Genomic DNA, 16,663 nt, shown 5'->3' with positions numbered 1-16,663 from the left:
GTGCATGCTCTGGTTATCTCCCGCTTGGACTACTGCAATGCGCTCTACGTGGGGCTACCTTTGAAGGTGACCCAGAAACTACAACTAATCCAGAATGCGGCAGCTAGACTGGTGACTGGGAGCGGCTGCCGAGACCATATAACACCGGTCTTGAAAGACCAACACTGGCTTCCAGTACGTTTCTGAGCACAATTCAAAGTGTTGGTGCTGACCTTTAAAGCCCTAAACGGCTTCGGTCCAATATACCTGAAGGAGCGTCTCTACCTCCATCGTTCTGCCCGGACACTGAGATCCAGCGCCGAGGGCCTTCTGGCGGTTACCTCGCTGCGAGAAGCCAAGTAACAGGGAAGCAGGCAGAGGGCCTTCTCAGTAGTGGCACCCGCCCTGTGGAACACCCTCCCACCAGATGTCAAAGCGAAAAATAACTACCAAACTTTTAGAAGACATCTGAAGGCAGCCCTGTTTAGGGAAGCTTTTAATGTTTAATAGGTTATTGTATTTTAGTGTTTTGTTGGAAGCCGCTCAGAGTGGCTGGGGAAGCCCAGCCAGATGGGCGGGGTATAAATAATATATTATTATTATTATTATTATTATTATTATTATTATTATCATTTCCCAAATTCTGCCCAAACAAGCAAATGCAAACAAAACCTGTTCCCCAACCCAAGGATTACATGTTTATGAAGTTTAACCCCAAAAGACAACTCAGTGACCACACCCCTCTCATTCTCTATTAAAACTTGCATATATTTTACCTTCTATGGAGGAATCAGCATTGATATAGGCCACGCCACGCTCCTGCAGTATTTTGACATTTTCCTACAATGGAAATGAAGAAAATGTTTGTTCATGTTCATGCCTAAAATATTTCTCCATGGTGAAAATGAAGTACAGATGAAATTAGCTAAAATGTACAAAACAAATAATAAATGCTGGAAATGTAAGGGAAAAGAAGGTACTTTTTATCATATGTGGTGGGAATGTAAGAAAATAAAAGACTTCTGGGAAATGATTTATAATGAGATTTTTAAAATGTTGAAATATACATTTGTAAAAAAACCAGAAACCCTTTTACTTGGTATAGTAGATACAGAGATTCACAAGCATGATTAAAAAAATTTTTTATATGTGACAACTGCAGCAAGAATAGTATTAGCCCAATTTCCTCAGCATTTTACTTACCACAAAAAAATCTGATCTTTTTAGGACGTGCATTTGTTGTACAAGAGTTCCAAATCGGCTGTAACTATGCAGCCTGAACTGGGCACTACAGTGGTACCTTGGTTCTCAAACTTAATCCGTTCCACAAGTCTGTTCCAAAACCAAAGCGTTCCAAAACCAAGGTGCGCTTTCCCATAGAAAGTAATGCAAAATGGATTAACCCGTTTCAGACTTTTAAAAACAAGCCCTAAAACAGCAATTTAACGTGAATTTTTCTATCTAACAAGACCATTGATCCATAAAATGTACTTCAGCCACACAATCAATTAATCAATCAGTAGCTGAACTGAGTTTCACACAGTCAGAAAAACAAAACAAAAAGAGCCGCAAAAAAGCAAAATAAATAGCAAAAACAGACAGACCTCAGCGTAACACTCAATACGGAAGTGTGGCACTCAAAACAGAAGCGTAACACTAAAAATGGAGCATGTTCGGCTTCTGGAAAAAGTTCGCAAACCAGAACACTTACTTCCAGGTTTGCAGTGTTTGGGTTCCAAGTTGTTTGAGTACCAAGGCATTTGAGAAGCAAGGTGTCACTGTATGTGAATGGAATCTACTCAGAGACAGTGACCACCTGGAAATGTCCTTCCTATTGATTTACCTCAGCCCACTCTGTAGATCCTATCAAGCCAAACTCCTCAGCATCCCAGCTGGCAAATATCACCGTTCTCCTAGGCCTCCATCCTGCAGTTGAGATATTGAGAGCATCATTACAAACACAATATATTTGTTTATTAAAAACTGTTTCTAAACCACTTAGCATTTCAAAAACTTCCTCAGCAGCGCATGCCACGTGAGATATAAAAGCCACCATTGATGAAAACAAAAATACAAACGGAAACGAATAAGATAAAACTAAAATAAAAAGCACCTAAAACAGAAATTCAGGGGATTCATACATGAAACACAGGGTCCCATCTTATGGGTCAGAGATGGCCTAGACAAAAGAAGAAGGCTTTACAAGACGTTTGAAGCAATGAACAGTTGCTGTGTTGTGTACGGCAGAGGGAAGACATTCTGAAAGGGAATTCCACAGTACAGTGGTACCTCGGGTTACATACACTTCATGTTACATACGCTTCAGGTTACACACTCTGCTAACCCAGAAATAGTGCTTCAGGTTAAGAACTTTGCTTCAGGATAAGAACAGAAATCGGGCTCCAGCGGTGCGGTGGCAGCAGGAGGCCCCATTAGCTAAAGTGATGCTTCAGGTTAAGAACAGTTTCAGGTTAAGAACGGACCTCCGGAACGAATTAAGTTCTTAACCCGAGGTACCAATATATAGGGACAACAGCAAAAAAAATGGCCATTCTTGGGGTTCACTGCGGTGTGAGATTCTATAGGGTGCGACACCATGAATATAATTTCCCCGGAAATGATCTCACAGGTCTATACAGGGGCAAGTGGTCTTTCAAGTCACCTGGTCTTGAGTTCTTAAGGAAATTATATGTCAACTAGAAGACCTTGACAGCTGGTCAAAAGCCAGGAAAAACGTGGCACAGGTGCAATATGTGTGTGTCTAGGTCAGGGGTCAGCAAACTTTTTCAGCAAGGGGCTGGTCCACTGTCCCTCAGACCTTGTGGGGGGATGGACTATATTTTGGGGGGGGGGGAATGAACGAATTCCTATGCCCCACAAATAACCCAGAGATGCATTTTAAATAAAAGGACAAATTCTACTCATGTAAAAACATGCTGATTCCTGGACTGTCCATGGGCCAGATTGAGAAGGTGATTGGGCCAGATCCGGCCCCCATGCCTTAGTTTGCCTACCCATGGTCTCAGACAACAGTCTGGCCACTGCATTCTGTGCCAGCGCTCTCTCTCTCTCTCTCTCTCTCTCTCTCTCTCTCACACACACACACACACACACACACACAGCTCATCAGAGGATGAAGCTAGTGGTGAAAAAAACCTTGAGGTAGGCCTTTTTCTGAGTGGGATCAGGACCAGAATTTAACAAGAGGGACCTGCAAGAGAATGTTTCAATGTACACTCCTTGATCTGTTGTAAGAGGGAATTCCATTCAGGGTTGCGTGTCTACCAACCGTGCCTTCATCCAGGATGCTACAAGCTGCAAGGACTTCAAGCAGAGCTTTCCACCATCCCATCCCCTGTGGTGGTGTAGTGGTTAAGAGCCAGTGTGGTGTAGTGGTTAAGAGCGGTAGTGGCACTGTGAAGCCAGTGTGGTGTAGTGGTTAAGAGTGGTAGACTCCTAATCTGGGGAACCGGGTTCGCGTCTCCGCTCCTCCACATGCAGCTGCTGGGTGACCTTGGGCCAGTCACACTTCTCTGAAGTCTCTCAGCCCCACTCACCTCACAGAGTGTTTGTTGTGGGGGAGGAAGGGAAAGGAGAATGTTAGCCGCTTTGAGACTCCTTAAAGGGAGTGAAAGGCGGGATATCAAATCCAAACTCCTCCTCCTCCTCCTCCTCCTCCTCCTCCTCTTCTTCTTCTTCTTCTTTGGGTTTGCTTGTTTTCCTCTCCAACTGACAGTCAGCGTTTTGTGGCTACTGAACAGGCTCAGTTTCAGTGGGCTAAGGCATATTTTTTTCGGAGGGGAAGTTTTGCCTTTCTGAAGTGCCTTTTGCAGATTTTTTGTACTACTGCCAATCTCAGGGTCCCTCAGGAATGTTGATTCCTCCTCCTCCTCCTCCTCCTCCTCCTCCTCCTCCTCCTCCTCCTCCTATTATTATTATTATTATACCGTCATATAACCGTAGGTTTCAGCGCAGTTCACGGGATAAAATCAGAATATAAAACCACAAAATACATAATCGAAACAACAATAACAACAACCCAATAACCTCCCCCCAACATATTATAAAAGGGCCATGTTGTCAGTGTCCCATTTTGGCTACATTCCTATCAGCACTCACACCTTGAGCTTGCTATCGACTGGAGTGGTTTGTATCGTGCTTCTTTACCCATTAAGATGCCGTATTATTCTGCAAAATGTTATTCACACCAAACCGAGCAAGTCCTTTGCAGTTCTGACTTGGTCATTTAACAACAACAACAACAAGCCATTGTTCCTTAAAGCCTCTCCATCATCAATAAAACAATTCAAAGGCAAGACATTTACATGCACTGTTCTTTTCTGCTTGTCAGTCCTTGTGGCTGCTTAAATCCCATTGATTTCAATCAGACCTGAGCAATCTCAGTGCATGCAGGATTGCCGCTGTTCCAGGAAATAATGAAAAAAGTCTGGAACCCTCTGGACTGCAAGGATTTTTGCTTCAATTTTTGTTTCGTTTTGGATTTTAAGAAGCTGCCTTATACCAAGGCAGACCATTGCTCCATCTACCCCAGCATTGTCTGCACTGACTGGCAGCATCTCTGCGGGATTTCAGGCAGGAGTATCTCCCAGCCCTACCTAGAGATGCTGTGATTTGAACCCAGGACCTTCTGCTCTGCTGCTGAGCTGTGGCCTTTCCTTACAAAGGTTCTGCATGTTGCTACATTGCATTGCATATTAGACAGATCGAAAGACGCACACAATAAAGTAAAAAAATACATAAAAAATCTGTACCCAAAATCACATCCCCAAGATAGCCCAAACCAGAATAAATTATGTCTAAATAGGGGGATATTGCCCTAATGTGTTCTATTGTCATCAATTATTCAGGTTGCAGAATTCAGGTCCGTCCCCCCCCCCCCCCCGCGTGCAGAATTTGAACAGCTGTCCTACAGAACTCATTTTACAAAGTGATAAACTAATTAAACAGTTAAACCTATTTTGTTACACAGTGTTTACACCAGGGGGTGGCAGGGAAGATGTAGATCATACGAGAATAAAAAGAGGAACCTTTTCCCCAACCTTACATTAGACGCCCAATCTTTACTATCCCAGATGTAGAATCATATATCAGAACATCCCAGTGTATGGATTATAGGGTCCAAAAGGTGATTGGCTGCATGGCTGAATGTCTTGCATCCCCCCCCATGCCAGTATTTCGCACTTGGCTCCGGGAGGTGGAAGCAACCATTTCCACTTTCAGCTGTGGGTTTTTGTTATGTCCAAACCAGGAACTATGGTCAGCTGTTACCTATGGTTTATTTGAAGAAGCTGGGCTCATAAACAATGGGGCTCAGGAGTGGCAGCTTGGTCCCGCGACCATGGGTGCTCAGGGCTGTGGGTGCCATAGGTGCCCATGGATGTCAGTACAGTGGTACCTCTGGTTGCGAACGGGATCCATTCTGGAGGCCCGTTCGCAACATGAAAAGAAACCAACCCGCAGCGCCGTGTCTGCGCACGCGTGGGTTGCGATTCGCCACTTCTGCGCATGCGCATGACGTCATTTTGCACTTCTGCGCATGCGCGAGCGGCGAAACCCAGAAGTAACCCTTTCCGGTACTACTGGGTCGCCGTGGGCCGTAACCTGAAAGAACGTAACATGAAGCGGATGTAACATGAGGCATGACTGTAATTCATTCTCCCATTGCTGGGTCATATGATTCCATGTTTACATTCCATACTGCTGTAAGTATGGGAACGGAACTCAGACTAGAGAAGTTCCATTCTTTGTGCTTTTTGTCTTTGCTTTTTGTTCTCTGCTCTCCGACAGAGAAGACGTGTGTGAGAGATGCTGTTCACACCAGCCATGTTTTGTTGTTTTAATTTGCTGTAAATAATAAAATCGTGATGCCACATTTCTTCACCACCTGGCTACTTGCAGAACTCTGCTAAAGCATGCACACAGCTCCACTGGATGTGTGTTGCAGTGTCGTCCGTACAGGGGACGTACAGAAAATGCTATGTGTTTAAGTTTTTTCCTGCTTCCCCTTCATGGACGACAGGTTATGGGCCCAGGCTCCTCCGGCATTTTGGCACAGCTACTCACCTTCAGTAGCAAGTAAAGCTCTGTGGGATGAAGTACAATTGCCTCTGGTCTATTTTTTAGGGAAACCCTGCTACGTGTTTAAGTTTTTTCCTGCTCCCCCTTCATGCACGACAACCCAGCCCCTTCATGGGGAATTTTGTGGGTGCTCGGGAATTGTGTGGGTGCCCCAGGGAATTGGCACCTATGACTGGGCTGGACTCAAGTACCAAGTTCTGCTAGTAGAAGCCTAGGCTTTCCCCTCCATCTCCTCCTCCCTGTGCACCCCTCAAAAATGCCTCAGAATAGGGGGTAGAAGAACCTGTAGAACAGCACACAGGAAGACGAGATGTTGGATGGATGGATGGATCCTCGAACTGACAGATTTTTAGGTTCTGCATTCTTCTTGTCTCACCTTGCTGCTTCAGCTTTCCAAAGCTTCGGACAATCTCATGAACAACAGCCGCTCCGCTCTGCGGGTCAATCCCACCAAATACCCAAGAGTCTCGGTGACCACCTAGGATAACGTACCTGTCTGGATCAATGGAAATGAGGATTAATTTTTAAATGGGCGCAATAAATCACAGCGAGAGTTCTACTTGAGGGCCCCTCTGAGGAAAATCTGGAGCTAGAGATGAGAGGATCTGACCATTTTGGTTTCCCTTTCTCATCCTTCCAATCTTTCGTTCCGTTCCCACATCGGTTTGCAATTTGATTTAAAAAGTCCTCATGAAAATTCACCAGCGTTTTAGTTTCACTTTCCCCTAGTGTACGTTTTTATATGCCGTTTTGTCTGATCTACATTTTTGCAGAGACATTCCCCCTAATAAATTGCATTTTTATAGGCTATGTTAAATGTATTTAAATGCACACTTCACGCCAGTATGTGCCTTTTTTCTGTAGCACATTTTTCTGTAGCTGGAGAAGTGCGCTTCAATTTGGAGACGTGTGAATTTTGAAGGATGGCTAAACTTTGGTTCCATGATGAAAAGAGGAATAGCAGGATAAAAACAAAAAAATAGAAGTGATTTTGACTAGACAGCCTTGCATGACTCAAGACCTCGATATCTTTCAGAACATATCTTCAGAACATACCTACCTAGACCCTTCAATCTGAGGTCCCTCTTCCGCCTCTGAGGGAAGTTTAAAGCGAGGGGGCCTTTTCAGTTGTGGCTCCCTGCATGTCTAATGCTGTCCCCAAAAAGGCACCAACCAGGCACCATCATTAATTTCCTTCAGCATCTTCTAGCAAGCATCTGATGGATTATGACAATTATGGTGTCTATGATAGTACTTTTTTGCCACTGAAGTTTTTACTGTTGTTTCACTGGATTTATTTTATAGGTTATTGCATGGCATTGAGTGCAGGAAGCTCCTGCAGCCAATCAGAAGCTGTGCCTTGGTTTCCGAACGTTTTCGGAAGTCTAATGGGCTTCTGGAACAGATTCCGTTCAAGAACCAAGGTACAACTGTATTAGGAAAATATAGCATTATTATTAAATCAGGAGTCAGATCATTGGTCCATCTGGTCTGGAGGACTGTCTAAATTTAAAGGACTTCCTAGATTTCAGGTGAAAGCCTTTCTTAACTCTACACAGGAATGCCAGGGGCATTTATCATACAAACCATGCATTCTACCTCTGAACTACAACCCTTCTGCTGGCTTGATCCCACAAAGAACGTGAGCAAGGGAATGGCTTTACCTGGCTCTATTGCACCTTGGAGAGTACCGATCACATTGTAAATTCTTCTTACTTCTTTGATGCTGTGGACATGCATTTTGACTTTGCTAATGCAAGTGCAATATATATAAAAAAATCAAGTGTCAGGTTAAGAAATAAATGCATGTTTTAGACTTTAAGGTCAGAACGGATTAAGGCTGAAATTCTGCACAGTTATAGTCCTGTATAAATTACAAAATATCATTTTCAGAAGGTGGACTTAGTTTTAACACCAGATGAGAGCCACTTTTTTTTTTTGAACCTGTGTGCTCATCTTTCTAGATGGAGTCCAACATGTAAGCATCCATCAGCGAAACAGAAATTGTTGGCAGAATGGATTCCCCTTCCCTCTGCAGTCCCCCCATCCCGCCCCACCCAAAGTGCTTTGAAGGGTTTGAGGCGACCATTTGAAGCAGATCTGAGGGGAAGGGGGTGCTGTGGGCTGCAGAGGGAAGAAAGAAAGCGGAAGTCCCAGCAATGATGAGGTCATATGCAAAACCAGCAGCAATGAGGTCATATATATTTCCTTAGTGAGGGAATTCCAAAGTTGAGGGGCCACCACCGAGAAGACCCTGTTTATGCATCTGCTACTCTAGCATCTTCTATGGGTTAAAAAGGTAAAGGGTGCCGCTGTGGTCTAAACCACTGAGCCTCTTGGGCTTGCCGATCAGAAGGTCAGTGGTTCGAATCCCCGCAATGGAGTGAGCTCCCATTGCTCTGTCCCAGCTCCTGCCACCCTAGCAGTTCAAAAGCACGCCAGTACAAGTAGATAAATAGGTACCACTGTGGTGGGAAGGTAAACGGCGTTTCTGTGTGCTCTGGCTTCCGTCATGGCGTTCCATTCTGCCAGAAGCAGTTTAGTCCTGCTGGCCATGTGACCCACATGACACTGGCTCCCTCGGCCTGAAAGCGAGATGAGCACCGCAACCCCACAGCCTCCTTTGACTGGACTTAACCATCCAGGGGTCCTTTACCTTTACCTTTCTACCAGTCAGCCAGAAAGCAGGAGTACAAACAATGATCTTCTCAGTGGCTGCTCCCAGACTTTGAAACTCCCTCCTTAGAGAAGTTATTGATTTGCTCCCTCCTTATTGTTCTTCCAGCAAGTGAATATTTTTTTGTTCCAACAGGATTTTGGGAACTGAATGCTTTCCATTAAAGGGCTGGTGCCGTGCTGTTTTTTTATTGTAATTATTGGTATGTTTTGAACAAGTTTTATATATGCACATCATTTTAATCCCATCAATATGTAATTGTATTTTAATGATTGATTTTTCCATGTTTTTAGTGGTTCTTGAGTTTATATGTAAGCTGCCTTGAGTCCCGTCAGGGAAAAGGTGGCATATAAGTAAATAAATAAAGTTCAGGTAGGCTCATACAAGTACAATAAGGTGGGATCTTTGTTTGATCCCAAACAAGGAGGATTGACAGACAGACAGCCTACACTACCCTAACCAACTAAACCTTTCTTATTCAGTGCAGGTTCTGTGGCTCCATTTTCCTATTGACCATTTACTCAACATCACAAGATTATATTCTCCTCCCACCTTTTTGAAGAACTTCCTATGAAGCCTGGCCCAACGTTGTAAGGCACAGAGAGGTTTCCCTTCCAGCTGTCATCTGGCGGGGGTGGTCCTCCCATGTCCCTGTTGGAAAAAGATAACATTACAGTTGACATCCATCCCAGAAAGAAGTAGGAGCAATTGTGTGATCCTCCTTACAAAAATTCCAAAACTGAAGAAACTTCTGGCATGTAGGCTTCCAGAATATTCCCCCCCCCCCCCAGGTCCCTCTTTTGGCGCTTCCATTTTGTAGCTGCGAAACCCCATAGGGTGATGATTGGCAAATAAAAACCGGAAGGTGAAAAGACTTCAGGCATAACCAAGCTTTCAAACTTGGTTGTGGGTTGTTTTGTCTGGAAGATCACTTGCCAGCTGAGTGCCACAGGGTGGAAGACCTTGTTTCCTAGAATGCCTTCGGCTAGAGATGGGTGATCCACTAGGAAGACCCATCTTCTGCAGAAGGATCAAGAGAGAAGAGGAAAACCCAATCTTACCAGCGACCATAAGGAACACAAGAACTTAAGAGGAGACTTCCTGGATCAATACAAATCCCTATCCAGTCCAGAATCATGTTCTCACAGCGACTGACCAAATGTCTATGGGGAGTCTGCAAGCAGGACCTAAATTCACCCTATTTGTGATTTCCAGCCAGGGGTGTACGAAGTGGGGGGCGGAGGGGGTGGTTCACCCCGGGCACCGTGCTGGGGAGGGGTGACAAGATGGCCCGCTGCCTCCCCCCAGCTGTAGAGCGGTGGAGGGTGCACATACAGTCAGTGTGGGTGCCATTCAGGGCGTATCCACTTAGTGTCCGTATGGGCTGCCGCTTGCGTACAGGCTGCCGCGCATGCGTCACCGGGCGGTTCATCCTTCCTCCGCCACTGTTTCCAGCAACTGGTATTCAGAGACCTACTGCTTCCAACAGAGGATGTGAAACACAGTCAGCATGGGAAGTAGCCACAGGAAATTGTCTAACCCTCTTACAAAACCACCTAAGTTGGTGACCATCAGTACTTCTTGGAGGAGTGAAAGGAGGCAGTTTTGGAGGCATGGGATGGTTCCACTGGACACTATTGTTTTTGGCACAGGGACACCATACAATAATAATAATTTATTATTTATACCCCCACCCATCTGGCTGAGTTTACCCAGCCACTCTGGGCTGCTTCCAATCAAGTGTTTAAAAATACAGCGTTAAATATTAAAAACTTCCCTAAACAGGGCTGCCTTCAGATGCCTTTTAAAGATAAGATAGCTGCTTATTTCCTTCACATCTGAAGGGAGGGCGTTCCACAGGGCAGGTGCCACTACCGAGAAGGCCCTCTGTGTTATGACCCGAGAAACAAGACCTTAGGAACCTCCAACACAGATTACTACAATGTACTCCTTGTGGATCTCCCCTTGGAAGATAGTTCCCAAGCCATAGAATACCAATGCAGAACAGTGCATCGTTTTCCCCTTATTACTTTTTGAAGGAAAATCTGGAATGCAAAAGTCTGTAATGCAGAAACGAGCAAGGCAAAAGAAAAAGAAAGAAAGAAACCTGAAATGAAAAAGTAACTTTACGATTCCTGTATATATACAGTTTCCATATAAAGGAGGAGGAGAAAACGAAGAAAATAACATAGGATTACAGCACACCAAAATAAGCTATATGGTTGCACTTTATCTGTTCCAGTACAATAATAACCACTGGCCATTTTCCCAATGAAACTTTTACTTCCTTTGCCTGCCTTCTCTATATTTAATACTGTCAGTCATTTTCAACATAAATCCTGCTTTCACGGCCTATATCCTGCTCAATGGATCTCTGATTAATAGAGGGTACTTTTTGTCTGCACTTATGGCTGATTGCTTATCTATGTACAGCAGTTGGCCAGCGCAGCAATCATTTATCCATCTCCATCCAATACTTCACTTTTAAGATTGCCAAACAAGATAACTATCAGAACAGGAGTTAATCAATATCCTTTCATTTTCTTGACCTTGCTTCTTTTTTAAAAATATAAAAATAAAAATACCAGCACACTTCCTCAAAATAAGTACAAAGTCAGCTCTTACGCCTCAATATACCCAATATTTATCTTCAACTTCTGGAAATAGGTAGCTCATTCTTTAAGATAACAACTCAACAAGAGCTTTGTAGAAGCTTTTTTCATGATAAAGACGTGGAATTTTGGAAGGGACCAGCCACCAAACTCATTTCCATGTCTCATCAGAAATCCTCCCTCCAAAATCCCACTTCCATTTATTTTATTAAGGGCTGTGTGTATACTTCTGATAATGCCATAATTTTATACATTCCCTTAAGAAAATTCTGCTAGCACAGAATGGCGCATCACAGAATGGAGTTGGCTTCACAAAGAACATGTCTCACCAGTTTTAAAATATTTGCACTCCTTCCCTATTAACACCCAGACCAAGCAACTTCCCCCTCTCTTTAATGGCTCGGGATCTTCACATCTAAGGGGGGAAACTTCTCTCTTTCACCTCCCTATATCCTCACACCATCAAATAAGGTCTTGATCCAAATTTAGTAGTGTTCCAATGTCAGAACTGCTAAGGCACAGAGTAGGGCCTTTACTGCTGTGGTGCCACTCAGATGTCGAGTTCTCCCTAAAAGGGATAAATTGCCCTCCCTGTTTATGCCCTTCTGTGCCATAAGCAACATCAGAACATAAAAAAGAGCCTTCTGGATAAGGTATTTTGCCCATCTAGTCCAATATCCTGTTTTCACAGCAACCAACCAAATGTTTGTATATAATATTTTTAAAAAATTTCTTTTTTACAATTTAAAGAACTCATTTTTACATCCTTAAAATATCAATGACTCCCCTTCTTCTCTTTCCATGGTTCATTTTACATATCATAAATCATTGCCTATTTTACAGAAACTATACCATTCAGCATTCCATTATTACATCCATCATACCTTATTTACACTGTTGATCTTATCTTAATCTGTCAGCATTAAGTTATACAGTTATTTCCCATATATTCAATAAATGTTTTCCAATCTTCTCTAAACGTATGTTCTTCTTGTTCTCTTATTCTATATGTTAAGGCTGCAAGCTGCGCATATTCTGTCAACTTAAGTTGCCATTCTTCTTTGGTTGGGACCTCGCTCATTTTCCATTTTGGGGCTAACAAAACACGGGCTGCAGTAGTGGCATACATAAATAACGTTTTTTGACACCTGGGGATTTCAGTCTGAATTATCCCCAAAAGAAAGGACTCTGTTTTTTTGGAGGGGGGGGGGAGTACTTTTAAACATTTTTTCAATTCATTATGGATCATTCCCCAGTACAGTCACACCTTGGATTACAGACGCTTCAATTTGCGTTTTTTCGGGTTACTTCCAGGTTTCGGTGGTTGCGCATGCGCAGAAGCGCCAAATTGCAACCCGCGCCTGCGCAGACGCACAGACATGGGTTGTGAACACTGCGGGTTGTGAACGTGCATCCCGTTTGGATCACGTTCGCAACCCGAGCGTCCACTGTACTCTTTTACCCTTTTACAAGTCTACCACATGTGAAAGAAGAAGAAGAAGAAGAAGAAGAAGAAGAAGAAGAAGAAGAAGAAGAGTTTGGATTTGATATCCCGCTTTATCACTACCTGAAGGAGTCTCAAAGTGGCTAACATTTTCCTTTCCCTTCCTCCCCCACAACAAACAGTCTGTGAGGTGAGTGGGGCTGAGAGACTTCAGAGAAGTGTGACTAGCCCAAGGTCACCCAGCAGCTGCATGTGGAGGAGCAGGGAATCGAACCCGGTTCCCCAGATTACGAGTCTACTGCTCTTAACCACTACACCACACTGGCTCTCGTTCCCTCAAACTCATTACATCTCCAGCACTTATCTGATTCAGCCTTATACGTATTAGCAAGCCTACTCGGAGTTCAACACCATCTGTAAATCATTTTCAAGTAGTTCTCCTCCAAAGAGTAACATGCTGTGAACTTCAAATCGCTTTTCCAGAGTCCCCCCTCCCAGAGGTTAAAATCTATATCATGACCTATATCTATTGCCCAGTGTGTCATTGAGGTTTTGACAAGCTCGTCTTTTACTTCCCACTAGCAGCCAACCAAATCTCTGTGGGAAGACTGCAAGCAAAAATCTTCCTAGTGCAATAATGTGGCTGAGAACCATGTAGACATACATTGACAAGATCACTCATGGCTCAGTTGGTAGAGCATGAGACTCTTAACCTAGGGGGTTGTGGATTCAAGCCCCACATTTGGTGAAAGATTGCTGAATCCCAGGGGGTTGAACTAGATGATCTTCAGGTTCCTTCCAACTAGGATTCTATGGCAACATAACGTATCTATGGGGCCGCCTCTCCTGGTATGCCCTGCAGAGGACCTTAAGGTCCATGAATAACCGTAGTTTAGAGGTCCCGGGCCCTAAGGAAGTTAGACTATCCTCCACCAGGGCCAGGGCCTTTTCAGTGATGGCTCCAACCTGGTGGAATGCTCTGTCCCATGAGACTAGGGCCCTGCAGGATTTAACCTCCTTCCGTCAGGTCTCTAAGACAGAGCTATTCCACCTGGCCTTTAATTTGAATTCAGCCTGATCATTTATTTCCCTTCTCTTCCCTCCCCTTTTATGAAGATCACCCGCTCTGAGACCCCACAGCTAATTCTCCCCTGGCCTCCTCACTGGCCCAAGTAGGACCAATTCAGCCAGCTAGCCCTGGGGATTATCTAATGCTTATTTCCCCTAAATTGATTTTTGAATTTTATTGTTATTCATGTTTTTATACTGTATTTTATGCTGCTTTTATAATTAAGTGTTTTAAATTTGTTGCTAGCCGCCCTGAGCCTGGTTTTTGAACCGAGAAGGGCGGGGTATAAATAAAATATTATTATTATTACTATTACTATTACTATTACTATTACTACTACTATTATTATTATTATTATTATTATAATAACATAACCCAATGCATGTCTAAGTGAGAAAGAAATCCCACTGTGGTCAATGTGGTTTGCTTCCTAATAAGCAGGTTTAGCATTATAGCTTAAACTGGGGCAGGGGGCAGTGCCTAGGATGGAGTTGCAGAAAAGGGACTGGGAGTTACACAATGAACCACATACTTCAAGAACCCCAGACTTGCCACAGTGATAATAAAGTTCACGATCCATTTAGGAAAAGAGGGGAATGTGTTCTTTGAAAATATATTTGAGAACTTCATCTCCCAAGCTGCTAGGACAGCTCAGTCGGTAAAGCATGAGACTTTAATCTTAAAATCATGACTCTTGGGGTCTACAATTCTATGATTCTATGACCTTTTTGTTCGCTATATTAAGCCCTGGTTTCCTCTCCCACCCCTTGACTTTTCTCTTTTTGGCTCAAGGTTTCTGCCTTTGTAAGACAAGGAAAAGTGGGGAAAGGCTGAAAAACATGTACCAGCACAGAGTGTTCTCTTAATGTTTTTTTTGAAAAAGAATGATCTCTCTTATAACTAATTGTTCTAATACAAGGACTCTTTAAGTATAGTGCAGATAAGTCTCTTTTCCATCAGCTTCCTTGATTCTTGAAGTGAAATAGTTTTTTTGAAAGCCATTTCCCTGTTTTCTGTCCATCCTCCTCCCCCCCTATTAATTTTCCTATAATTTGTCATTATTTGTTGCCCCACATATCCTCAGACGGACTCCTCCAGCGTCAAGGAACAAGTCTCGGCCTGGGAACTGTAACCCCAGCTGGCTTTGTCAGTCACTGTGGGTAGACGCACAAGGTAACCTTTTGCTCAAAACTGGACATTTAGGATTTGAACTGGCATTAGCTTACTCAAGATTGACATCTTGGAGCTAAGCCATGCTCTGGAACGCTCAATGGCTCTGCTCTGAGCCCTTTCAAAAATAAACAAGTCACTTGGGTATATGTGGGTTCTACCTTGTTCAGTGACGAATGCAGGGCTTCTCAGTGAATCAAGGGTGCGGTGTTTGTTTAACTGACTAGCCTGACCCTTTTTGTAGTGCTGGGGAAAAATGACAGTCTGTTGAGAAATGGAAAGCTTTGCTAGCCTGCATATTTATGCTTTCACAGCACTGCAGATCTTACCCTTACACAGAAATCAGGCTCTGCAAGCAGACGAACAATCCCATAATTGGCAAGGCAAGTACAGAAATCACAGTTGATTGAGTCAAGACAAAACACAGCCATGCATTAGGGCAAACATCACATAGGAAAGGAGTTTGATACGGAGGTAAAGGTAAAGGACCCCTGGACGGTTAAGTCCAGTCAAAGGTGACTATGAGGTTGCGGCGCTCATCTTGCTTTCAGGCCGAGGGAGCCGGTGTTTGCCCATAGACAGCTTTCCGGGTCATGTGGCCAGCATGACTAAACTGCTCTGGCACAACGGAACCCTGTGACAGAAACCAGAGCGCATGGAAACGCCATTTACCTTCCCACCACAGCAGTACCTATTTATCTACTTGCACTGGTGTGCTTTCGAATTGCTAGGTTGGCAGGAGCTGGGACAGAGCAATGGAAGCTCACTCCATTGCGGGATTCAAACCGCCGACCTTCCGATGGGCAAGCCCAAGAGGCTCAGTGGTTTATGTATCAGATATGTTTCACCACTGTGGAAGGGCAATAACCTTGCCTACCTGAAAGCAATATTAGGGCGGGGGGGGGGGAGAGAAACAATTGTAAATAGACTGTACAGTCCTTTGCCATTTTTTATATAGGCTTTGGGAGTAAACACCAGTGGTGTTGCGCATCTGTTGGTCCCGGACTGGGTGGGAGCAAGGTGAATGAAACCCGCCATGCCGGCCCACAAGCCGATTGTGGAATCGACTAAACCTGTAAATGTTAACCACCAGGTGTGCTTACCTTAGCAACATCTCAGCATCATGGTAACCGATAGGGTGGACAGGAATGTTCAACCGGGCTGTCGCCTGGGCTTCATCGTAGCGGTAGGTGTACTCTGGGTCAAGGGGTGGGGTGGGGAAATATTGAAATTAATAATTACAACATTGCTCGCTTATTAATAAATTAATTAAGTTTCCAACACAAGTATGCAGAAAGTCACCAGAAAGTTGCTTATGCAACAACGGTAAGCATACATACATTAAACAAAAGCATAATTTTGGAGGACCGTATTTCTTTTTTTAGGTGCAGGTAAGGATGAAAAAGTCCCACCAAGTTGCATAAAATTGTTCTGCTGGTTCTTTGCCTTCCACCACATGAAACCCGTGAGTTATCTTTTCAGCAATTCCGAGGTTTCATAAGTTCTTATGCCACAATGGTCAAGAGGCACATCATTTAAGTTCTTCCATTTTTTGTGTGCAATAGAAAGTCTGGCAGCTACCAGAAACCATTAGCAGTTCCTTTGAAGAGAAA

General features: G+C 43.9%; 1 protein-coding gene across 2 annotated transcripts in view; it reads right to left on the bottom strand.

Moving 5' to 3' along the window:
• LOC308475115 (glutamate carboxypeptidase 2-like) overlaps nt 1-16,663 on the bottom strand; it is a 48,997-nt gene that overhangs the window by 16,089 nt on the left and 16,245 nt on the right. For both annotated transcript variants that reach the window (XM_081002037.1, XM_081002038.1), the window contains exons 7-12: nt 16,154-16,247; nt 9,308-9,406; nt 7,743-7,828; nt 6,455-6,574; nt 1,823-1,905; nt 756-819 (exon numbers count right to left, since the gene is read on the bottom strand). In XM_081002037.1, coding sequence (XP_080858163.1) covers nt 756-819; nt 1,823-1,905; nt 6,455-6,574; nt 7,743-7,828; nt 9,308-9,406; nt 16,154-16,247 — 546 coding nt within the window. The remainder of the gene's footprint in view (nt 1-755; nt 820-1,822; nt 1,906-6,454; nt 6,575-7,742; nt 7,829-9,307; nt 9,407-16,153; nt 16,248-16,663) is intronic.

Source organism: Podarcis pityusensis, assembly GCF_964106645.2.
Source record: "Podarcis pityusensis genome assembly, chromosome: 4".
NCBI classification, from domain to species: domain Eukaryota; kingdom Metazoa; phylum Chordata; class Lepidosauria; order Squamata; family Lacertidae; genus Podarcis; species Podarcis pityusensis.
This window is presented reverse-complemented; position numbering and strand designations above follow the sequence as displayed.